General features: G+C 43.3%; 1 protein-coding gene across 3 annotated transcripts in view; it reads left to right on the forward strand.

The window, feature by feature from the left end:
• Nucleotides 1-11,539: 11,539 nt before the first annotated feature.
• MBOAT1 (membrane bound O-acyltransferase domain containing 1) overlaps nt 11,540-24,614 on the forward strand; it is a 105,204-nt gene continuing 92,129 nt past the window's right edge. Inside the window, exon 1 of one of the 3 annotated variants that reach the window (XM_014460029.2) lies at nt 11,540-11,839. In XM_014460029.2, coding sequence (XP_014315515.1) covers nt 11,744-11,839 — 96 coding nt within the window. In that variant the 5' untranslated portion in view covers nt 11,540-11,743. The remainder of the gene's footprint in view (nt 11,840-24,614) is intronic. The other 2 variants (XM_006093749.3, XM_014460030.2) reach the window with 2 other exon arrangements.

A 24,614-nucleotide genomic window follows, 5' to 3' on the forward strand; every position in this document is an offset into this window, starting at 1 on the left:
GGTTTATGATGCTTTGCTTAATCCTTTGGGAGATGGCCCATCTGGAGCTGAGAGGGTTCACTTTCCAGAAATCTAGTCCACTGTGATGTTTGCAATGGGTGCTTTGGTTAAGTGGATGGAGGACTATTGTGAGCTCAAGTGTTCTCAGGCAAATTGGGTTTAGGAAGAGTATATATGAAATTTGGGTATCTAGAAACTGATTTCCTTATACTGTAGATATGTATGTACCCCCAGATAATTTTTATGTACCTGATTAGGGCTGAACAATGGTGAGGAGGCTGAAAACCTCACTTTGAAGAATACTGTTGATGGTATTTCTGATGTTCTCTTTCTTCAAATGAGTTGTGGGAATATGCATATCTGTTTTACTTGACTAGTTTTATGTAATCTATATGTATTGCTACATTTTACACATATGATGTATCTCTCAATAAATATAGTTTTGAAAATCTACAGTTTGTGGATTAAAAATGGTGGTGGAGTAAGGGGATGCTGCATGGATGCTCCCAGGTCCAAACTGGAATTACAACTAAAATACAGAAAAACTTACTGAATAATCAATGGAAGACCCACTGGAGAGAACCCTGATAAGGAGGACCAAAAGTGGAGACCACATAGAGGCTGGTAGGAGGGCGGAGGTGTGAAAGGACTGGCTGGGCCCCCACAGAGAGGAGCTGAAGTTCCAAAGTTCTGGAAAGATATCTCAGCTGTGGGAGGTTGCCATTGAGAACTCTGGGGTCTAATTCCCCAGGTGGGCCCCCCCAGCAGAGAGCACCAGAACTGAGAAGGGTATGCACATAATATCTGGCTGTGAAAGCAGTGGGGTTGCTGTCTGCCAGCTAGAGACGGCTGGAAATTCAGGCATCCTCTTAAAGGGCCAATGCATAAAATTCCCTGTGGAGCCACCCATCTTGTGCTCTGAAAGAGGAACAGCAGAGTGGATTGGAGCTGGGTGAGCAGAAGCCAGGATTGAGGGCTCTGGGGTAAGAACTCAGAAGGCAGACATTCTGGTTTCCTATGCTTAGCCATTTCCTGCAGACAATTGCTATATAGGCAGCATTGCCTGGGTGAAGACAGCTGACCCACCCTATAGAAAACTCCTTGCCCCTTATGAGACTAAGAATGATAATTAGCCACCAGGCAGAAACAATTAACCCACCCTGTTGAAAAAAAACTCTTGCCACACCTGCGGATGATTGCTTGAGGGCAGATCAAGAGGAATCCTATGAGTCTGCAGCCAGAGGATCTCTGAAGGCTTTGAGTCTTTGCCTGATCTAATGGTCAGAAACAGCATTTGACACTGTCCTGCACTGGAGATTGAGAGGTGTAGAAGATCTACCTAATACTTAGTCACAAACCCAAACAGGAAGCCAATATGAGGAAACAAAGGAACTACCCACAAATGAAAGAACAAGAGAATTCTCCAGAAGAAGAGATAAATGAAAAGGAGATAAGAAATTTATCTGAAACAGACTTCAGAATAATGATGGTAAAGATGCTCAACAGCATGAGAAAAGATATAGTAACTATGAAAAAAGAACAGTCAGAAATAAAGAATGACATAACACAAATAAAGAACACATTAGACAGAATACACAACAGATTAGGGGAAGCTCAGGACCGAATCAGTAAATTAGAAGACAGGGTTGAAAAAAATCACTCATTCAGAGAACCAAAAAGAAAAAGCAATTAAGAAACAGGAGGACAGCTTAAGGCAGCTGTGGGATAACATGAAACGTAACAATATTAGAATAGCAGGTGTGCCAAAAGAGGCAGAAAAGGAGAAAGGGATAAATAATGGTAGAAAACTTCCCTAACCTAATAAAGGAAAAAGTCACACAAGTTCAGGAGAATCATACACAGAGAATCCCAAGTAAGAAGAACCCAAACAGGCCCATGACCAGACATGTCATAATTAAAATGGCAAAAATTAAAGACAAAGAGAGAATCTTAAAGGCAGCAAGAGAAAAGCGAACTGTTGCCTACAAAGAAATTCCCATTCTCATTCAGAAACTCTACAGGCCAGAAGGGAATGGTATGAAGTACTCAAGGTAATGGAAAGCAAAGATCTGAAACCAAAATTACTATATCCATCAAAGCTATCATTCAAAATAGGTAGTCAAATAAAGAACTTCCTGGACAAAAAAAAAGGCTAAAGGAGTACATCACCACCAAGCCAGCATTACAAGAAATGCTGATGGGACTGCTGTAATAATAAGAAGAAACAGAGAGAAAAACCTAGACATACAGAATGAAAATGGCAATAAACAAATACCAATCAATAATAACCTTAAAGGTAAATGGATTAAATGCTCCAATCAAAAGACATCCAAATTGGAAAGGAGGAAGTAAAACTCTCATTATTCCCAGATGACATGATATTGTACATAGAGAACCCTAAAGACTTCACCAAAAAACTACTAGATTTAATAAATGATTTTGGCAATGTAGCAAGATACAAAATCAACACCCCAAAATCAATGGCTTTTTTATATACCAATAATGAGTTCTCAGAAAGAGAAACTAAATAAACAATCCCATTTACCATTGCAACATAAAAGTTAAGATACTTAGGAATAAACTTAACCAAGAAGGCAAAAGACCTGTTCTTGGAAAACTATGGTACGTTGAAAAAAGAGATAGAAGAATATATAAACAAGTGGAAGAATATATCGTGTTCATGGATTGGTAGGATCAACATCATTAAATGTCCATACTACCCAAGGAAATTTACAGATTCAATGCAATCCCTATTAAAACACCGATTCACAGAGCTAGAACAAATACTCCAAAAATTTATATGGAATAAAAACAAAACAAAACAAAAAAACCACGAATAGCTGCAGCAAACTTGAGAAAGAAAAATAAGTTGGAGGAATCATAATACCAGATTTCAAGTAATACTACACAACCACTGTAATCAAAACAGCCTGGTACTGGCACAGGAACAGGCTTACAGACCAATGGAACAGAACAAAGACCCCAGAAATTGACCCAAGCCATTATGCTCAATTAATATTTGACAAAGAAGGCAAGAGCATACACTGGAGTCAAGACAGTCTCTTCAATAAATGGTGCTGGGGAAATTGGACAGATACCTGCAAAAAAATGAAACTAGACCACCAACTTATACCATACACACGAATAAAGGCAAAATGGATAAAAGACTTAATGTAAGTTGTGAAACCATAAAAATCCTAGAAGAAGCCATAGGCAGCAAAATCTCATACATCTCTCACAGCAATATGTTTATAGATCCATCTCCTAGGGCAAATGAAACTATGGAGAAGATAAACAATGGCACTACATCAAAATAAAAAGCTTCTGCATAGCAAAAGAAACCATCAACAAAACGAAAAGGGAGCCCACTGTATGGGAGAACATATTTGGCAATGATACATCTGATAAAGGGTTAATATCCAAAATATATAAAGAACTCATACAACTTAACAAAAGGAAGACAAACAATCCAATTTAAAAAAATGGGCAAAGGACCTAAATAGACATGTCTCCAAAGAGGACATACAGATGGCCAAGAGACATATGAAAAAATGCTCAAAGTCACTGATCATCAGAGAGATAAAATTAAAATGACAATGAGATATTACTTCACACCTGTCAGAATGGCTATCATCAACAAATCAACAAATGAAAAGTGCTGGTAAGGATGTGGAGAAAAGGGAACCCTAGTTCACTGCTGGTGGGAATGCAGACTGGTGCAACCATTACGAAAAACAATATGGAGTTTCCTAAAAAAATTAAATATGGAACTGCCATTTAACCCAGCAATCCCCTTCTAGGAATATATTCTAAGAATCCCAGAACACCAATCAGAAAGAATGTATGCACCCCTATGTTCATAGCAGCAGAATTTACAATAGCTAAGATCTGGAAACAGCCCAAGTGCCCATCAGCAGATGAGTGGATAAAAACGCGGTGGTACATTTATACCATGGAATACTATGCAGCAGTATAAAAGAAGAATCTTTTACCCTTTGAGACAGCATGAAGATTCTTGGAAAGTATCATGCCAAATGAAATAAGTCAATCAGAAAAAGATAAGTATCACATGATATCACTCATATGTGGAATCTAAGTAACAAAATAAACTGATTAACGTAGTAGATCCAGAGACATGGAAGCATGGAACAGAATGTGGAACCTCAGAGGGAAGGCGGGGGAGGGTGAGTGGGTGGGAGGTAATCAGTCAAAGACCTTGTATGCATATATGCATAACCCATGGACACAGACACTAGGGAGCTGAAGACCTGGGGTGGGGGGTGGGGGTGGGCTAGGGGGTTAGTGGGGAAAAAAGGGAGACATATGTAATACTTTTAACAATAAAGATTTATTTAAAAAATGCAAATTTAGGAATGAAATAAAATAATTTGGTAACTTGTCATGTGATAAAAAAATCTATAGTTTGCAACACAGTTTCTCTCTCTCTCTCTCTCCCTCTCTCTCTCTCTCTCTCTCTCTCTCACACACACACACACACACACACACACAGAAACTGCAGCCCAGGAAAACTGGATTCACAGGTGAGACAGTTGGGGGTTGGAATGTAAAATTGTCACATCTGGCAGAATTCCTCTCAGGGAGAAAGCTGTCTTATGTAGGAAAATTGTAAGCCTTTTAAAGAGCTTATTAAGCAAAAAGATAGTTCAATAGTGTAACATTAAAAATGAAAGAATTGGATCAACCCTTACATATATGGTCAATGATCTTTGACAAGGGTATCAAGATCACTCAATGGGGAAAAGATAGTCTCTTCAACAAATGGTATTGGAAGAACCAGATACCCACATGCAAAAGGATGCAATTGGATCCTCACCTTATACCTTATCTAAAAATTAACTCAAAAGGGATTAAAGACCTAAACATAAAACCTAAAACTAGAAAACTCTTCAAAGAAAACATAGGGGAAAAATTTCATGACAGTGAACTTAGCAGTGATTTCTTGGCTATGAGACCAAAAGCACAAACAACAAAAGTGAAGTGAGAGAAGTGGGACTACATTAAAAAAACAAAAACAGAAACTTTTGTGCATCAAAGGACACAATCAACAAAATGAAAAGGCAACCTATGGAATGGCAGAAAATATTTGCACATCATATGTCTGCTAAGGGGTTAATATCCAGAATATAAGATAACTCCTACAACTCAACAATAAAAAAATCAAATAACCTGACTAAAAATGGTCAAAGCACTTGAATAGACACTCCTCTAAAGATGATATACAAATGGCCAACAAACATGTGAAAAGATACTTAACATCCCTAATTATCAAAGAAATGCAAATCAAAACCACAATGAGATATTACCACATACCCATTAGGATTGCTACTATTACAAGCAAACAAACAAAGTGTTGGCCAGGACATAGAAAAACTGGAATCCTTGTTCTCTGTTGTTGGGGTTATAAAAACTGTTATGGAAAACAGTATGATAGTTTCTAAAAAAATTAGAAATAGAACTACCGTATGATCCAGCAATCCCACTTCTTGGTATGTATTGAAAAGAACTGAAGGCAGGGTCTCAAAGAGATATTTGCACACCCATTTTCACAGTAGCACTGCTCATAATAGCAAAGAGGTGGAAGCAACCCAAGTGTACATTAACAGATAAATGAATAAATAACATGTGGTAGGTACATAAATGGAATCTTGTACAGCCTTAAAAAGGAAGGAAATTCTGACAAATACTACAACATGGATGAATCTTGTGGACATTATGCTACGTGAAATTAGCCAGTACCCAAAAGACAGAAATACTGTATGATTCCACTTAGATGAGGTATTTGAAATAGTCAAATTCATAGAAACAGAAAGCAGAATGGTGTTACTAGAGCCTGAGAGGAGAGAAAAAGCAGAGTGGTTGTCTAAAGAGTATAGACACTCCTCTACTAGATCCCTGCATTGACTCTTCATGGCAGTCAGAGGAGCAGCCAACGTTGTTATAACGGCCTCCAAGGTCCCCATAGGCTGTCCCCCACACCTCACTGGCCCATCTCCTCATTCTCTCCCCTTATTCACTCTGCTCCAACCTTCCTGGCCAGCCTCATGCTTCTCCACCCTGCCAGGCCTGCTCCTGTCTTAGGGCCTTTGCTCTAGATCAGTGGTTCTCAACCTTCCTAATGCCGCGATCCTTTAATACAGTTCCTCATGTTGTGGTGACCCCCAACCATAAAATTATTTTCGTTGCTACTTCATAACTGTAATTTTGCTACTGTTATGAATCGTAATGTAAATATCTGATATGCAGGATGTATTTTCATTGTTACAAATTGAACATAATTAAAGCATAGTGATTAATCAGAAAAACAATATGTAATTATATATGTGTTTTCCGATGGTCTTAGGCGACCCCTGTGAAAGGGTCGTTCGACCCCCAAAGGGGTTGAGACCCACAGGTTGAGAACCGCTGCTCTAGATAGTTCCTCTCTCTGGAATGTACTTTGCCCAGAAATCCTCCGTTAACTCCTTGTCTTTCTTCAGCTCTTTGTTCAAATGTGACCTCTCAATGAGGCCTCCCCTGACAACCCGGTTAAAGGCTGCAACATACATATCCTGCCCCATGCACCCCTTTACCCTGCTGCACCTTCCTTTTCTGTGCACTGATCATCTTATTAATAAGAATTTTTTCTTATGCCTTCCCCTGCTAGAGTGTAAGCTCCAGGAGGGGCGGGATTTTTGTCTGTTTGGAGTTGCTGTGTCTCCCAAGCACCTAGAGGAGTGCTTTATAAATAATAGCTCCTCAATAAATATTTGCTGAATGTTAAATCAACCTTCACAAGCAAAAAACACTGTTTCCCCAGCTGAATCTGGAGAATGCTAATTCTAAAATATGTGCACTACTTACACAACAAAATGCCTGTGGTCAAATGGTGATAGAAGGAGACTTGACTTGGGGTGGTAAACACACAATACAATATACAGATGATGGATTATAGAATTGTACACCTGAAATCTATATAATTTTATTAACCAATGTCACCCCAAATAAATTCAATAAAAAAGTAAAAGAAAATCCCTTGTGGTCAACTAAGCTTGATGCCTTTTTCTTGGAGATTGAAAAGGTAGCACTTGCTAGTGTATTATTTTGTGAAAATCTAAGCTTGTTTTACACGATACTCTGAGAGAATTGATCAATAATGATAAAAAATATTTACAAATAAATAAAAGTTGCAGAAATGGCTCATTAGGAGTATAGGAAAAGAACCAAGGCAACGGGGGCAAATACCTACCCGGGTCCTATAAATAACAGACTGTACACTCAGCATTTAGGGCTGCCCGGCCTAATGTGCTGACCGAAGGCCACACAGGCTCTGAACAATGAGCTGGGTCATGAGGACTTAAGTGAGAAAGGGGGAGACAGTCATGAGTTCTGTTGGCTGCATTGATTGCCAGGGAACCATCCATCCATTCATTCTGAAATATTGTTATGCTTAGCACTATCATTGGGCCAGGCTGCAGAAGAGACTGAAGAGTAAGGTAAAAATACAAGGGTGAGGGAGATTCCATGTGGCCTTCAGGACGAATATAAGGTCTGGGGTAAAGGGTTACTGCTGAAGCCTAAGATGACAGCGGCCTCAGCCACAGTACCCACGGTTGGGGTGGAGGGTGGAGAGGGTAGGGCCAAGCATCTCAGGATACCAAAGGCTCCAGGGGTATCGGTATCAGGGCAGGCCCTACTGTCTCCTCCTCCTCCTCCTTGTCTTCCTCCTCCTCCTCCTCCTCCTCCTCCTCCTCCTCCTTCTCTTCCTCCTCCTCTTCCTTCTTCCTCTTCTTCTTCTTCTTTACTGCATCCAACCAGAAAATTCTGGAAGCATAAGCAGATAGGTTTTTGCCTATCTCTGTATTCACAAATATTATTTTCAATCACACTTTATTACATAGGATACTTCTTTAGCAAGAGTAACTATTTGGAACACAGCCAAAGAAGCAGGAATTAAGAAAAAAAACCCCACCTATGAATATCCAAGATAGCATAGAGTTTTACTTAAAATTGAAGTATTTCACTTCTTTAAGAATTCCTTAGGCATTCAGCTCTCAAAGCCGAGTGATTCTAAGGCAATCTATAGAGTTCCCCAGATCCTAGGAGAACCAAAATAGCAGGCAAGGCAGTGACAACTGAAAGATGAGAGCAGAAGAGGAGACTGAAAACTAGAAAGTGGACACAGTAATCGAGAAAGCTTACCTCTTTGGGCGTAGTTTAGTACAAGGACAAACTCTGGCATCACTGTATTGCAGGATGGTTCCTGTTTACAATAGTGTCCAATCCATCACTAAAAATTCAGTTATGATCACTAACTCCATTTAAGTACGCAGGGATGCATTTTAGGAAGATCTATTTCCCAAAAGACCAAAGTTAAAAATAAAATGTTAGTTTAGTACATAAAGGGTACATTTTAGCTAGGCAGTTTATATATATAGTTAATCCTCACTAGAGGATTTTTTTTTCCCATTGATTTTTTTTTTTTTTTTGAGAGAGGGAGAGTGGAAAGGAGGGGTGGGAAGAGACAGAGAGAGAAACATTGGTGTGAGAGAGACACATCAGTTGGTTACCTCCCACACATGTCCTCAACTTGGGTGGGGAACCTGCAGCCCAGGTATGTGCCCTTGACTAGAATCAAACCTGAGACCCTTCAGTCTGTATGTTGACGCTCTAACCACTGAGCCAAATAGGCTAGGGTGGCCGTTAATATTTTTTGAACAATTACTTGTGATAAGTTATTTCACATATAATCTTTCCTTCAGTCCTTATAGCAGCCACAAGAGATCATAATCCTTATTCCCACTTTAAAGAGGAGAAAATTGAGGCTTGAGGAAGTTGATTGACTTGCTCAGTCACAAAACCAGTAAAAGGCAGTATTGCTGTCCGTTGCAGTTTTGTCTTGCTCTGAAGGCTGGGTTCTTTAGATTTTCATGATCTGTTCCTCTTCTAGGTTTTAGGCTCCGGTCCTGACCACCCAGAAGTTGTACAAAATCATATTTGTAAATATTGTTCTGAGCATTTTTAGTTAATGGAGTTTTGTTAGCAAGCTTTATTTCTGCATTCAGTTATCAGTGACTAATTCCTGCTTGCATTTCTCCAAACTGATTTCTTGGATTCTTTTGTCTTTAGACATCTCAGCATCTCCCTGGTGTGTGTACATAGGTTGGGAAGCTGAGCTAATTTGTGTTGATTTACCTTGAATGACTAACTGATATAATATCCTTAGGCAAACATGTGATTACTCAGCAGTAATAGCTAAAGCTGGTTGGTGTTCAGTTATATTTCTTCATTTTCTGCACATGTACAAATACAAAAACAATGTTTAACTGTGATCTCAGCCTTAAAAAATGTTAGGCAGGTAGGCAGCCATATATGTTCCAAGCAAACACAGACCAGTTGAGCTAGAACAGTAAAAAGCTGAGTGCTCATTGTGAAGTCTATATTCCCTAAGGTTATGTGAATAATGCTTAAAGAAACTGCTTGCAAAGCAAGAGTGATACCCATTGTGGGTCAATTCAGACCACTCTGCAGATCAGTTCTCAAATGTTAAGCATGGAGTTTAATGTCCTGTGCAGGCAACAATTTCTGCTGCTTTCCTGAAGGTGGACTCCTAGCATAATAAAAAGATTTCTGTATAATAAAAAGAAAAGTGGAATAGCCAAATTTGAAACCTACTTTTGCTGTTTACTAGCTATATAAGCTAGCTGCAAATTTCCAGAAATTGGGATTCTTATGCATAAAAATGGAAAGGATGATGGCATAACCATAAAAATGATAACACCTGCCCTTCCAACCCCATAGAGTTGTTGGCAGGATCCAAGGGATGATATACATGAATATGCTCTGTGAACATACAGTATCATCACATAAATATGCAGTATTATTAAATGGTAATTCTATTTTTACGTGTGCTATGTGATCATTTTTGGTTGAATCTAGACTGATTGTATCATTAGAATTTTATCTTCTTTAGGGGTTGTACCTTTGAACACTTTGAGGACTGTTTTAATTCAGTTTTGCTGTTTGAGTATCTATTTGGCTGGGCCTGGACTGGCACGTGACTGGTATTGAGTTCCTATCAGTCCATAGTATCACCCTGCCTTCCTGAATGCGCCAGAAGCCTTTCCAGGTCTCTTTGTCTGGCCTTTAATTTTAGACCAGTCGTCAGCACTGGGTCTTCTGGATGACTTCACATTCTGAGCACGGTTTACTCTCCCAGGAGGGAGACGAAAAACCCCGTTTTGATATCAAACCTCATTCTACTGCAGACAGAAAACAGGCGAGACAGAGTGCCTGTAGCATCAGGCTGCCACTTCGCTTGGAGCAGTAAATACAATGCCTGTCCCCCGCAATGACAGGCCTGTGGCAGGCCTGTGGGTGGGCCGCTCCATGAGGAGAGCAATGCTTTGCTTTAGGGGGGGCACAGCGCCACGATGACTCAGGCCCAGGCTCTGGAATCGGGCAGTTGTGTTTTACTGACCCTCCTTAAATAAAACCGAGTCCTTAAGCTCCAAAAGCTCCAGTTTTCTCATCTGTAAATAGAGATTATAATAACGAACACATGGTGATTGTCCGTGGTCAATGAAGAAATTTTACTAAGTTATATCTAACAGTGTAACTGATCTAGTCTCTTGACACTGTGCCATCTAATAGTCCTCTTAATATTAATTGTACTACAGTATCAGTAGAACTTTTCTTATGTGGCAATTTATACTTAAGTGTTGATTTTTAAAAAACACCGTGTTTTGAAACACCTCACTTCAGTTGCTATTTTGCTCAAGATAAGAGGAACATTGCTACAATTTTGGTCAATTTCTAGACCTGTGTGATATCTAATGAGCCTGTGTAGCCTAGTTAATTTACAAGCGTGTGTGTGTGTGTGTGTGTGTTGAGATTGTCATCTGGTGGTGGTGGCCTCCTTTAAAATGTCCAAGGGGACAAGGATTAGTGATAGGAACTGCTTTTGCTCCATGACAGGGGACATGGGTTGAGAAATTCTGGCCTGGCCATTTGCAGTTTTGGGCAGTTTGTTGGTGATGAAACTCAAGACAGAGGGGAGTCTGGGTGCTGGGGCGATGGCTAGCACCAAGGGGTTCTCCTTGGGCTCCAGCCACCGGCATATTAACCCTTTGCAGTAGGGACTGCGAGGGAGAAAGCTCCAAAGGAAAGCGCAGGAAATCTTAGCTGGCGCTAGGACAGGGAGGAGGGGGGGTGAGTGCGTAAATAGGGTGGGGCAGAAAGGCGCCCGCCCGGGTGATCCGGGTGGAGGTCCTGTCGTGTGGCGGGGAGACGACGGGACGGCGAGCTGCGGGGAGGAGGAGAGGCGCCTCCAGCCCCCTGGGCCGCGCGCCACCAGCCCGCCCGCTGGCATCACTTTTCCACTCCCGGCGGCCTGGGTCGAGGCTGGGCTGGGCGGGCCAGGCGGCGCTGGGGGCCGGACTCCTAGTCCCCACTTTTCCTGCTCCCTCCCTCCTCCTGGGCTGTCCCAGCGGCCCGGCCAATGGGCGCCGAGAGGAGGGAGCGGGAAGCCGCGCGCTCGGCACAGCCCTCCCACGGCGCCCTGGCCGCAGCGCCCACACTAAGTTTGCGCCCCGGGAGTGGCAGTCCCTCGGCCTTGCCGCTAGGTCCCTGGGAGGGAGTCGGTCGCTAGCCGCTCGGGACAGTCACCGACGAGCGCACGGGCGGGAGGACGCGGAGTAGCGGGTAGCGTGCCGGGGTCGGGGCAGCCGCCTCCCGAAGATGCGGGATGGCAGCCCAGCCGCCGTCCAGCCTCTCCTACCGCACCACGGGCTCCACCTGCCTGCACCCGCTTAGCCAGCTCCTGGGCATCCCGCTGGACCAGGTGAGTGCGGCGCGGGGCGCAGACCCCTCCCCAGCCAGTGCGGGCGTGGAGCCTGCGGGGCAAATGCTAGCCCCCTCGGTCCCCGCCCCCATAGCAGAGTTTCTAGCTGAACTGGACAGGTGGGCAGTGTTTTGAGTTTGTTTTTCTACGGCAAGTGTGAAAAAAACATTATATTCCCTGCACGACAGGTTCGAAATAACTTTTTCTTTTTAAATTTAAAGTTTTGGGTTGCTCCGTTTTCTGGTACCAAGTTCTAAAGTCTTCTGAGAGCTGAATCAGCTGCTTCTTCCATCAGCGGAGTCAAGTCATTATTTTGAATGTAGAGGACCCTCCATAAAAATACACCTGATTAATTGAGAGGCTATAGCCCACAGCTTTTGAATGAGAGACCTGGGTTTTAAACTTCAGCAGTGAGACTTGTTAAATCGGGATGACTATTATTTTGTACCACGTGTGATGTCCATGGAGAGGGAGGAGGGACACAGCCCTGGTTTCCCCAGGCGAAGGGTCCAGGCTCCCCAGTAGGACAGGTGAGTGGAAGAAGAGCGGCGCTGTTGAAGTTACCTGGACTGTCCCGTACTGCTACCATTAAAACTGAAAATGGCAATAAAGAACAGCAATTCCTGGTGAGAAATCTTCCCGGGCGTTGAGACTGCCTTACTCATTTTCAGGTCTGCCTTAGGTGCCGCAGGCTGGATGCACCGTGGATTTAGAATTGAGTCAACAGCGTGTGTTGATTTACAAGGAATCGGGTGGGGCTGCTGGAGGAGGGCCCCTTGCACTCCTGCCTGTTCTGTTTCATGCTGAGTTTTGGCCCAGGTTTCTTCCTCTGCCTTTCACTTGTGATCTTTTTTTTGCTTCAAGCAAGAGCACACCTGCTGCCCTTTCTACTCATTCTTTGAGCAAGGAGGAAGTGAGAGCCAGGGGCCTTACTCAGATACTCTATTGAGCTGCCCTTCCACAGGGTTCCCTCTGGGGATCTGATTCAGAACCCACCTGATCTCACAGTGCCTTCTTATCAGTTGCAAAATCCAACTGATCCAGTGAGTTAAGATCTGGGGAGAGGTATGGAATCCTAACTCCTGCTTTTGTAAGTTACTTTTCCGTGTGTACTGAGGGTGGGAGAGACCCAGGGACGTAGGCAAAGGCAGAAATAACAGCAGTCTTTAGCCCTGAAATGATTGTAACCCATAGCTAAATCCTTAAGGGGAGTTCATTTTGTACTTGCTCCCCATGCCCCTTCAGAATTTATTTTATTTACTTCTTATTTTTAGTATTTTTTTTATTTTCTAAAGTTTTACATGTTTCCTTCTCCCCTCCATTGACCGCCCCCCCCCACCCTGTCCACCCCCAAGGGCAAGCCCCCACCGCCCCAGTGTCTGTGTCCATTGGTTATGCTAATATGCATGCATACAGGTCAGAATTTATTTTTATTTATTTTTTTCCCTTTATTGATTAATATATTACAAATGTGTCCTTATCCCCCCAATGTCCCCTCATCCCCCCAATCCTGCCCTCACCCTCACCCCCTGTTGTCCACATCCATCGCTTATGCTTATATGCATGCATACAAGTCCTTTGGTTATCTCTTCCCCTCACCTCCACCCTCCCCTACCTTCTCTCTGAGTTCTGAGCATCTGATCGATGCTTCTCTGTCTCTACATCTGTTTTTGTTCATCGGTTTATGTTGTTCATTATAATCCACAAATGAGTGAGAGCATGTGATATTTATCTTTCTCTGACTGACTTATTTCACTTAGCATAATGCTCTCCAGCTCCATCCATGCTATTGCAAATGGTAGGAGTTCTTGTTTTAAGCTACCCTGCACAGCTAGAGAGAGGAATCCAGCCAGGCCTATGTACGAATAGAGATACACTGAATAGAGATACACTTAACGGGAACCTAGCGAGAGGAGCTAGTATGATGTTATTAAATGCTTTTTAACTGCACCCACCCCCCTCTCCAAATATCCTGGGGTCTCTGTCATAAAGAACCCTGTTTTTAGTTTATAAAAGAGCCTTATGATGTTTAAGGATTTCTGGGGTGAACGGAAAGAAGGGTGTGGGGCGATGGGCAAGGAGGGAAGCACCTGTGAACTCTTCCATCTTAGGACAGCCCCTCCACCCTCCCGCAGGCTCACATCTGAATGCCTCTTGGTGGGAGAAGCACTTGTAAGGCGATGCCCCAACTAGCTCATTTTAGACCCAGGGAGAAATCCCAAACCATGAATAACGTGATTTGAGGCTGTAAGGCAGCTTGAGAGTGTTTCTCCCTCCCACTTTCAAGAGCTTTTTAAGATCTTAGATGTCGGACTGGCCAGGGTGTAATTCCTGCTCTGCCAGCAGACTTCCTGTGTGACCACGACTGGCACTCTACCCTTTCAGAGTCTCAGCATCCTCATGTGTGAAATGGGAGGTGGCATTAAGACCTACATTTTGCAGTTGAGACACTTTATGTAGATATAAAGTTTTTTATATAAATATAAAAGTTAGGAAGGTCCTCGTGTCAAGCACAGTGCTGGCAGGAAACAAAATTCAACTCAGTGGGCTGCAATGAAGAAACTTTAATGAACTACTTAGAGGGGTGTGGGCAGGATTAAGGGAACTGGCAAATGATGTTCAGGTACCAAGACCTGGGAGCTGAAGGAGAAAGTGAAGGAAGTTTGAATGAAAAAACTCTTCTATTATCTTTTTTGATTCTTCCATTTTTCCTCATTAATTTGCTGCTGCCCAGTGAGAGCTGCACCTGCCAGGATGGGGTGGGGGAAGCAGCGAGAGAGAACCTCAGCCCTCTCAGCCCTCCACCCCACAGCCCTTCCATTTATTGCCAGTGCTCTTCAGTGGTCAGACCCCACCCAAAGGTGGCTGACCTGGGTCTGCAGGGGCTCCTCCCAGGGCACAGAATGGGGCAGAAAAAGGGAGAGCCAGATCTGGAGGGCAATCCAAGAGCACAGTCCTTGATAAATGTTTGCTCCTGTTGCTTTGAAGAGTGACTTTTTAAAAAAGTATATGTTTTTTTGATTTCAGAGAGGAAGGGAGAGGGAGAGAGAGATAGAAACATCAATGATTAGAGAGAATCATTGGCTGCCTCCTGCATGCCCCACACTGAGGATAGAGCCCACAACCTGGGCATGTGCCCTGACTGGAATCGAACCGTGACCTCCTGGTTTATAGGTTGACACTCAACCCAGAACCATGCTGGCTGGTTGAGAGTGACTCTTTATTGGCCTGCGATATGCTAAAAATGATAAGACTTATACCTCAAGTTACCCAAATTGTTCTTCATATGCCCCTTAAAGACACTGAATGTGTCTTCCCCAATGACTGTCTTAGCATTTCACATACATTCATCATTTCTGAATTGAATGAACTTCTGAGAACTTCTTGGCTTCTGGGTGTCCCTTTGTCAAGTAGTTTATTTTTACTTTTTGCAAAAACTGAAATATCTGTTTACCATTCTAGTATGTGAGTGAAAACCTGTTTTACTATCTTTTTCTGATTCTTCCATTTACCTGTTCTGTTAACTCCTGGGGGAAGCCTGTGTTCACTTGTGACCATATTGAGGAAAAAAATCTGTGGTTTTAGTTCCCAGGGACTTTAATTAGTCTGATATCCCCTTAAAGATGTGAAATGTGAAATCACAGCACTTCAGATCGAGCACAGGAAATGGGTGATGACGTAGGGGCCTCCACAGGTACCTCAGGACGAGCTTGTGGAAAGTTGCATTTCTCAATAGTGAGTCCCTGTCTGTCCAGCAAATACGGAGCTCTGGGAATTAGTAGGATTTTTCAGATAGAAACCTTCCCCTACCCAAGATAAGTCAGGTAACAGCTTTTCTTTCCCATTTCAGGGGACTTGAGGAGTGGAGGAGGAGTGTTTTGTTTTACTTCTTGTTTGAATCATCTGCTCAAGTCCTGTCCACTTTGTTTTGGTTGCGGGGTGTGACATGACCTGACTTTGACCAAAGCCTTCTAAGTCTTCAAGGTGGACTCAGCTACCAGATGGACGTGATATGGACGTTGTTAATTTGTATGGTGCATGGTCATGTCCTAGGAGCTGTGAAAGCTGAGAAGCTGTCTCCTCATTTTAAGGAATTTCCACTTTGGTGGGTGGGGGTAACTCCCCGTGCCAAGGCTATTTTTACTGACTGGCACTCCCACATTTTGTGTTTGCATAAAGTATCAATTCAGTGTTAAATTAGGATTATTTGGGTTTGTCTGTTTGTTTACTCCTTCCTTCCTCCTTCCCTTCCTTCCTTCTTTCCTTCCTTTCTTCTTTCCTCCCTTCCCAATTTAATCAGCAGAAACAGGAACAAGGGAAAAATAGACCAGGAAATGATATTGAAATCAAAGCAGCAAAGGTTTAGGACTATCAACGTAAGCTGGGTGTTACAGTTCAAAAGGCTGGATGAAGGAAGACCAGCTCTGAAAACCCGGTGCTCTGGACTGAGGGTGATGCCAGCAGGGAGTTGATAATTTCAGGAATGGGGTAGAGGGTAGGGCTGTGACCACAAGGTTTCTTTACCTGCCTGCAATTTCTAATCACCCACTTGGTTCCCTTGCTCATTCTTGGAAAGCCCAGCCTTCACTTCTTATCTCTGGTTTGCCCTTCCTTAAAAGATCAGCTCACATTCCACAGTCATTATTAAATCAATTAAATATTTATTTAACGCTATTAGTGCCACGTACCTGGCCAGGTTGTAGAACCCAAAGATGAAAAAAGTCAAGATTTTCCCTGTCTGGGAGGAGTTGATATACCAGAGGAGACAAAGGACCCATAGGAGTATACAAGCGCGGTGTGCTCACAGGCCTGTGGGGTGCCCATGGAAGTTTGTAGATGGAGGTTTGTAGATGGAGCCTTGGTGGAACAGAGAAGGGAAAGCCCTAGGTCACATAGGACGTCTGAAGAACTTACTGTTTACCTCTGACATTTAGTAAATGTGACCTGATATTGTTAGTTATCTTGCTGCATTTATATGCTGAATTTCAAACTAATTTAAAGTCTCTTGGAGGTGGAGGTTTTATCCCTTCTTGTATTCCAAGGAAATAATAGGTGCCCAATAAATGTTTATCATTAGTAGCAATATATGCCAGTGCTGCTGATGTCTATTATGAAACTTCATTCTGTAGAGCCTTGTGTTTAAAGTGGACAGGAGATTGGCCTTTGTGGGAGGAAGGGTCCTGCACCTAACTTCTCCCCTCCATCCCCCAATGACACTGCCTCTAGGCTGTACCCGTGGGGTTCTGACTTCACCCAGGGCTCTCTGTTCGCCCCAGCTCAGGATGTGTATGGCAGGCACGGAAATCACTCTCGCAGAGAGCCACTTTATTTTTCTTTTCTGGCCTCAGTAGTTCCTGCAAAGTCAGATCTCCTCTTCCCTCTTAATTTCCCCTTGACTGTTTGATAATGAAAATGATTAGCTTACAGGAGGAAAATAATTCAGTTAAGGGACAAACAACATGTATTAAGTTTCAACTGTGTTCCAGGAATTCCCGGAGCTGTGCTAGGCTGTGATGATTCAAATATGAATAAAATAGGCCCCATTCTCAAAAAACTCATTGTTGGGTCAGGGACACATACATCAACCAGTGTTGCTCCTGTGTGGTACCTGGACCACCAGCAGCAGCAGCAGCCTGGAAACTTGTTAGAAATGTACGTACATTCTTTGCCTAGTGCCCCCATTTGCTGCTCTGGGGACGGGCTCAGCCACAGGTGATGTAATGAGCCCTCCAGTGGGTGCTGATGTGCCGGAAAGTTTGAGAGCCATTGAAGTAGACCAGTGGTTCTCAACCTTGGCTGCACATTAGAATCACCTGGGAATCTTTTTAAAATCCTGATCTCTCAGGTGAGGAGGGGCAGCATTGGGTCTTGAAGGAAGAAGAAAAATTTGTGAGGCGGAGTGTTGAGAAAGAACAGCACGTGCAGAGGTATGGCGTGTCAAATGTGTGCTTCATTCAAGGAACTGTGCGCCCACTGAAGTGCATGGTGGGCTGCAGTTGTGTGGAGTGCAGGTCTCTCGGTGGGAGGAGTAAGCAGGAGTCACCTCACCAGGAAGCTGAAACGCTGCAGACCAGGGGTCGCCAAACTTGCTATAAAGGCTAGATAGTAAATATTTTCGGCTTTGCAGGCCATACAGTCTTCGTCACAATGACTCAACTCTGTCATGATAGCATGAAAGCAGCCATAGGTAAGGTGTAAATAATTGGGAGTGGCTGTGTTCTCAGGAAACTATGTATGAACCCTGGAATTTGAACTTCATCTAATTTTCAGGTGTTGTGGAATTTTCTTCATTCGTTTTATTTTAACCGTTTAAAAAATGTAAAACACAATTTTTGTATGCAGGCCACACAAAAACAGGCAGCAGGCTGGATTTGACCCAAGGGCCAGTTTGCAGACCCTGCTGTAGACTAATTTTTGTTTTCGAAATTTCATGTATGGACTATTGTTCATCAGAATCTCTTGCCATGTGTGTGTTTGGGATCAGTTCCAGGCCTAATGAGTCTGAATATCAGGGTGGAGGGGCTCCCCAGTGAGTCTCTGAAGTTTAGAGCCGCTGCTACCAGTTTTGAGGATGAGTGAAGATGTAAAGTGATCTTTATGGGCGGGTGGAGAAAGAACTGACCAGAGGCAATTTATGGGTGGCTGCAGGGTCATCAACCTACTGAAAATTCTAGATTTTTAGAGGCACGGATTTGTGTCAATATGTGACTTTTCTCGTTCAGCAGCTCCTTTCAGGAGCAGAAGTAAAACAGGTAGTTGGCGATTTCCAGAGAAGGTTGTTGGAAAGCTAAGGAGTAAGGGTGTTGAAAGATGCTGACAAGTAGTTGGAAGTGATGAAAGTGAGAAGAGAAACATCCAGAGATGGAGGAACTTGGAGGAGCAGGTGCAGCAGAAGTGAGAGAGCTGGGGGCTGGGATGTTGCAGTTGAAGATTCTCAGTGAAGCTTTTCTGGGCGATGATGAAAGTCAGGGTGTGGATGTGGGACCTGGGGTACAAGTCAGTTTGGTTTAGTCAAGGAACTGGGGGTTGGACGGATTGTTCTCTTAAACAGTGAAGCTTCCAAGTTGAATTCAGGGATGTGAGGGGAAAAAGACAACGTAGGACCCCAGCTCCCCAGGATGGTGCAGGTTGATGGATTCTACCGTGTAAGGACCCGAGAGGGTATGACTTGCTCTGCTACCAGGCACTCAGCCAGCTGCTCTGCAGGCTGCAGCTCATTTAACGTAAGGAGTCTGGGTGGGATCTGAGGGGAGGACAGGTCTTGTATAAGGATGATGGAAGAAAAATGGTTCAAAGCAGCAATGAGGAACCTGGAAAAGCAGTGATTTTCTTCTTTCTACTTACCCCACTCACTCCCTCTACCCCCATTGTAGTGGTAAAATGAGAAAGAAAATGCTTTGAGGCAAACAGTTCTCTTGCAAGGCTGAGAGTGGAAGGAGAGAGCTGGGAAGACTGAAGTTTTGGATGGAGCAGAGGGAGGGCGAAGAGCAGGTCAGCAGTGGGAAGGAGGGAAGAGGAGCCACCACGGAGGAGGGGGCAGGAGGAAGTCAGGAGCAGCACATGGCTGCAAGTTGAGAAGTGGAACTTGCTTGCTGGGCATGAGGGTGTGCATGAGTGGGAGGTTCTAGGCAGGTAGGGCCCCAGAGATCTGATAAGACTAGTGACTAACCCTGAGCATTTTGGTCTTTCCTGGGGCCACACAAAAGTGTGGTGGGAGGTTCCTTGTGGTTCTAAAGAGGTTGCTGTTTCAAGGTTGAGGGACATCAAAGGGTTAGGTATGTTCAGGGCAATACTGTGAGGTATAAACCCCCAATTCCACAGACTTAAGAGGACAGGGCTGGTGGAGTTGGGGATCATCCATTAGTTAGCTCTGTACACAAAACTGGAGGTGAGCAGTCTCCATTCTAGGGGACTCTGGGTGGGTCCAGCCTGGCTGGTGTGACAGTCTGGTAGCTTCATTTGACAGTAATTGGGCCGAGAGAGTGGAGGTGTGACCACTTACTTCCTGGCATTTCAAGGAGAGGCCTCTGGGTCCTGGAGCTTAGCCTTCCCGTTGTAGAATAAGAGCTGCTCTTCAAACTTGGCCTTAGTTTCCCATCTGGCTTAATGATGCCAGAACTTCTGTACTGAATGCTTATGCTGCTAACTGCTCTGCATATGTTATCTATCTCATCCATAGTCATGTGCCATATACCAACTTTTCGGTCAATGACTGTGGTCCCATCCTATATAATAAAAGTATAATATGCTAAGTGTCTGACCACTCGACCAGTTGCTGTGATGCGCACTAACCACCAAGATGCAGATACTCCTACTGGTAGGTTAGATTGCTGATGGGGTCCAGCCAATCGGGACTGGACGAGAGGGCCGGACATGCCCTAGAGCCCTCCCTCGATTCCTCCCCAGCCGGCCGGCCCTGATCGGCCCGATCTCCTGCCAGGCTGAGGTACCCCACCCGTGCACAAATTTGTGCACTGGGCCTCTAGTAAGATTATAATGAAGCTTGAAAATTCCTTTGGGCTAATGACTTTGTAGCCATTGTGACTTCAGAGTGTAGTGCATTCCTCAAGGGTTTGTGGGGATGCTGGTGTAAACAAGCCTGCACTACCAGTTGGATGCAGGTATAGTGCGTACGAGTAGGTACAGTGCGTACTACTTGATCATGATATAAACAACTGTTACTGGTTTACATATTTGCTACACTATACTTTTTATTGTTAGTTTAAAGTGAACTCTTTTTACTTGTAAAACAGAAGTTTGCTGTAGCACAGTGTGCTTCATCCATCTCATGTTTATCGCATCTCTTAATTTGCATCATTTTTCTTGTGCTTGATTTAATCTTGTGTTGTTTTGCACCATAACATGCGGTACAGGTTTATAGCCTAGGACAGTGGTTCCCAAACTTATTTGGCCTACCGCCCCCTTTCCAGAAAAAATATTACTCAGCGCCCCCTGGAAATTAATTTTTTAAAAAATTTTAATAGCAATTAAACAGAAAGATATATGTATTAATGTTTCTACCTTTTTCGTAAAATATAGTAAAGAAAGGTGTAAATTAGAAACATTGGAGTTTGAAATTATGAAACTATTTATTGAACTCAGAACAGAAAGGTAATACAAAAAAAGTTAAAACAAATGCACCTGTGGCCATCACCGCCCCCCTGGATCGCTGCAGCGCCCACCAGGGGGCGGTAGCGCCCACTTTGGGAATCACTGGCCTAGGAGCAATAGACTGTACCATGTAGGCTGAGTGTGTAGTAGGCTATACCGTCCATGCTTGTGTAAGTGCACTCTGTGGTGTGAGCACAATGACAACATCACCTAACGACGCATTTCCCAGAATGGAGCCCTGTCGGTAAGCGGCACAGGGCTGTATTAGCTTATCGAGCACCATATGCCAAACACTGGGCTAGAACAGGATACAGAGATTAGTGAGGATCTGAGCCTTCTGGGAGACAGACCTGTGAACACTTGTTACTACTGTTACTTGTAAACTTGGTAATATATGTACTTGATGCTCTAGGGCAGTGGTTCTCAACCTTCTGGCCCTTTAAATACAGTTCCTCATGTTGTGACCAAACCATAAAATTATTTTCGTTGCTACTTCATAACTGTAATGTTGCTACTGTTATGAATCATAATGTAAATATCTGATATGCAGGGTGGTCTTAGGCAACCCCTGTGAAAGGGTCATTCGACCGCAAAGGGGTCGTGACCCACAGGTTGAGAACCGCTGCTCTAGGGGCATCTGTGAGGTTTAAGCAGGGGACCTGTGCCCATGCCATTGCCCAAGGACATGGCCTCTGCTCCAATGGGCTTGTCCTGAGAGGGTGCCAGGAAGACTTCCTGGGAGCTGCTGCTTTTAAAGGAGAAGGAGAAGGTGGCTGGGTGCTGGCGGGTGAGACAGGCAGAATATTCTAGGAAGAAAGCTGTTTGAACAAAGACCCTGAGCCTGGAGAAAAGATGAACGTTCTTTGTGGGTAGTGAATCTTAGTCATCTTGGCATGTTTGGTACAAGGTAGGAACTAAATTAATGTTTGTTGGATTGAAATAGGATTTTATTTACATTTTTCCCTTGGCATGAATGACTAAGTTAAGATAACATTGGGAGCCAGTTCCTTTTACCAACTGGTTTGGCCTGTTCACTATTTGGAACCTACATTTCAGATTGAATGGTCCTAATTTCCAATTTGAAAGTTAAATCACGGCCCAATTTCTGATAGTTAAATGTTAATCTTGGGCTGTTTAAGTCCTAAGTACTCCATTCCCATTTTCATTTTGTGGAGTTGATGTATATATCACAGGCAATGACATGTGCAGATATTTGTATCATTTTTTGGATGAACCATCTCAGGTTCGTGTGAACAACATGTGGACGTTTCCTTGAGCAGCTGAAAGTCAAGTCACGTGCTGCCATCTACCCAAGTGCTCCTGGGATTGTGCAGCATGGCCTCAGAACTCCACTAATAAAAGTTCACGAAGAGATTACATCTAAGGAGATACAATCTGGAAATGTCTTTTGTAGCAGCAGAAACCAGGATGTGTAATTTAATAACAGTGTTTGGTTGTGTGCTTTTCAGAAGCTTTCTATTTTAAGCAAGCATTTCAGTAAACAAGAAAAAGGGAAAGCTTGCTGCATTCTTATTAATGACAATTTCTTGTGGTTTTGCCAGGACAGCACAAGGAAGGAGAGTAATAAGTGAGAAAAGTAACTTCAAGTAGTTTATTCTGGTTAAACACATGCTTTCCTAAAAGACCACTGTCCCTTTGGGCCGGAGAAACATGACTACCTGCCACAGATGAACTCATTAACCCATTTGTAATGTGTTTTTTAATTATCCCCAAACTGTGTACTTGGTAAATATTTACTGACTTCTTTGTAGTAATGTAACTCTGCTTATAACTTTTTAAAGTTATCAGTGGTTAATCTTTTATGCATTAGTAGTATCGATCTGATTTGCAGTAATGGTTTTGAAAGTTCACAACAGCATTAACGTGGTTTTTTCTTTTTTAATCCTCACCTGAAAATATGTGTGTTTTTAATTGTTTTTTTTTTTTATTATTTTTTCTTTAGAGAGAGAAGAAAGGAGAGAGAGAGAAACATGGATCAGCTGCCTCCTATATGCACCCTGACCAGGAGTTGAACCCACAACCTTTTGGTGCACAGGTCGACACTCCAATCAACTGAGCCACCCAGGCAATGTACAGTGGTTTTAAGTGTTAAATTAAGATATGTCTGGGCTGATAGAGCTGGGGATTTCCCAACCATCATACTATTAAAATATTCCATTCTCAGGTTTATTTACCAAAATAACAATACGAGCTCAGGTTCTAGTCTAGGTTGAAAAAGAGCAGGGGTACATTTGAAAAGGTTCTATTCAAGTGGTTCTAAATTCTTATTTCAAACAAGTAATGAAAATAAAAAAATACTGGTTTGTTCCCTTATCTTCATACCTCTCCCTTCTGTCTCATTCATCATTCTGTATCTCCAGTTTGAAACAAAGGTATACAGCAAAAGGTTGCTAAGGCTTACAGGAAGTTGCTAAATTCAAAAGTCGTTTTGTGAAATTTCATGAAGTGGTTTAACTGTGAGTGTCACTGGGGTGAGACATCTTTAGTCCCAACCTCCCGTCCCACATCACGGTTTTGCTCTGTTTTTGTTTTAATATTCATATTACATATTTATTTATCTATTTTAACTTAAAAATTAAAAAAACCCTAAGTATTTTTTTGCTTTTATTTTGTATAAATACAGTTTAAAAATTAGTTTTCTGAGTAGGTAGCTTATGTATCAAAATCAAGGCAGAAAAGGGGCTATAATGCAAGGCCAGTGTCCCCCCACACCCACCTTTTCCGCTGCCCAGATCCCCTCCCACGGAAGCCAGGGCCTCCTTTCAGAGCCAGGGCGGTGCATGCGTGCACACGGAATCTTTTTGACTGTTTCTGGCACAAGTGCTTCCACTCCTTGTCTCTCTCTCTCTCTCTTTTTTTTTAATAACAGTGTCTCTTAGGGGTTGATCCATATCTGCATACACAGAGCTCTTGTGACACTTGACTTCCTTTCTGCCTTTTCTGAGAGTTCTGTTTCTGTGCTTCCAGCAACAGCCTTGTCCTTAATTAAGCTGAGGCTGAAGGTGCTGCTGGTGGTGGGGGCGGTGGGGGCGAGGCTGGGGAGGGGTCTTCCCACCTTGGCACCGCCTCCTCTGCTAATGATCCCAGGATTTGGAGAGCAGTGAGGGCCACTTACCAGGGCACACATGGGAGGGGGGGGGGACACTGAGCTGGGGGAGGCATAGATTGGTGTTTGTTCCCAGTTTTGCCTAAGTACACTCTGGACTTAGGCAGGAGGACATGGCAGATTCCCCCATCCCCTGTGTCTCAGGTAAAAATGTCTCTGCCTCTCACTAGCGAGGTCTCCAGAATTCTTGGCACTGTATTCCCGTAGGCTGGAAACGATACTCTTCCTGACCTATTTAGCTCTTAAATTCTGTGATTCCAAGACCTTCAACAATAGCCACGAAGGGTTGATTTAGATAGAGAAACACTTTTTGAGGGTAAAGCCCACAAACCAAGACTTTATTTTCCACTTTTCAGTGGATGAAGCTAACATAGCTAAAAGGATTGTTCCTGTGTATTTTACTTTCTTATTTCTTCCAATGAAGCAGAATGCATTTTGGTACATGTTGGCTGAAGTGAATTGACCTTGAAAGCTCTGGAATCTTCTCTCTCTCTCTCTCTCTCTCTCTCTCTCTCTCTCTAATTATTCACAGTATTA

This window comes from Myotis lucifugus, unplaced genomic scaffold, assembly GCF_000147115.1.
Source record: "Myotis lucifugus unplaced genomic scaffold, Myoluc2.0 scaffold_122, whole genome shotgun sequence".
Taxonomy (NCBI): Eukaryota; Metazoa; Chordata; class Mammalia; order Chiroptera; family Vespertilionidae; genus Myotis; species Myotis lucifugus.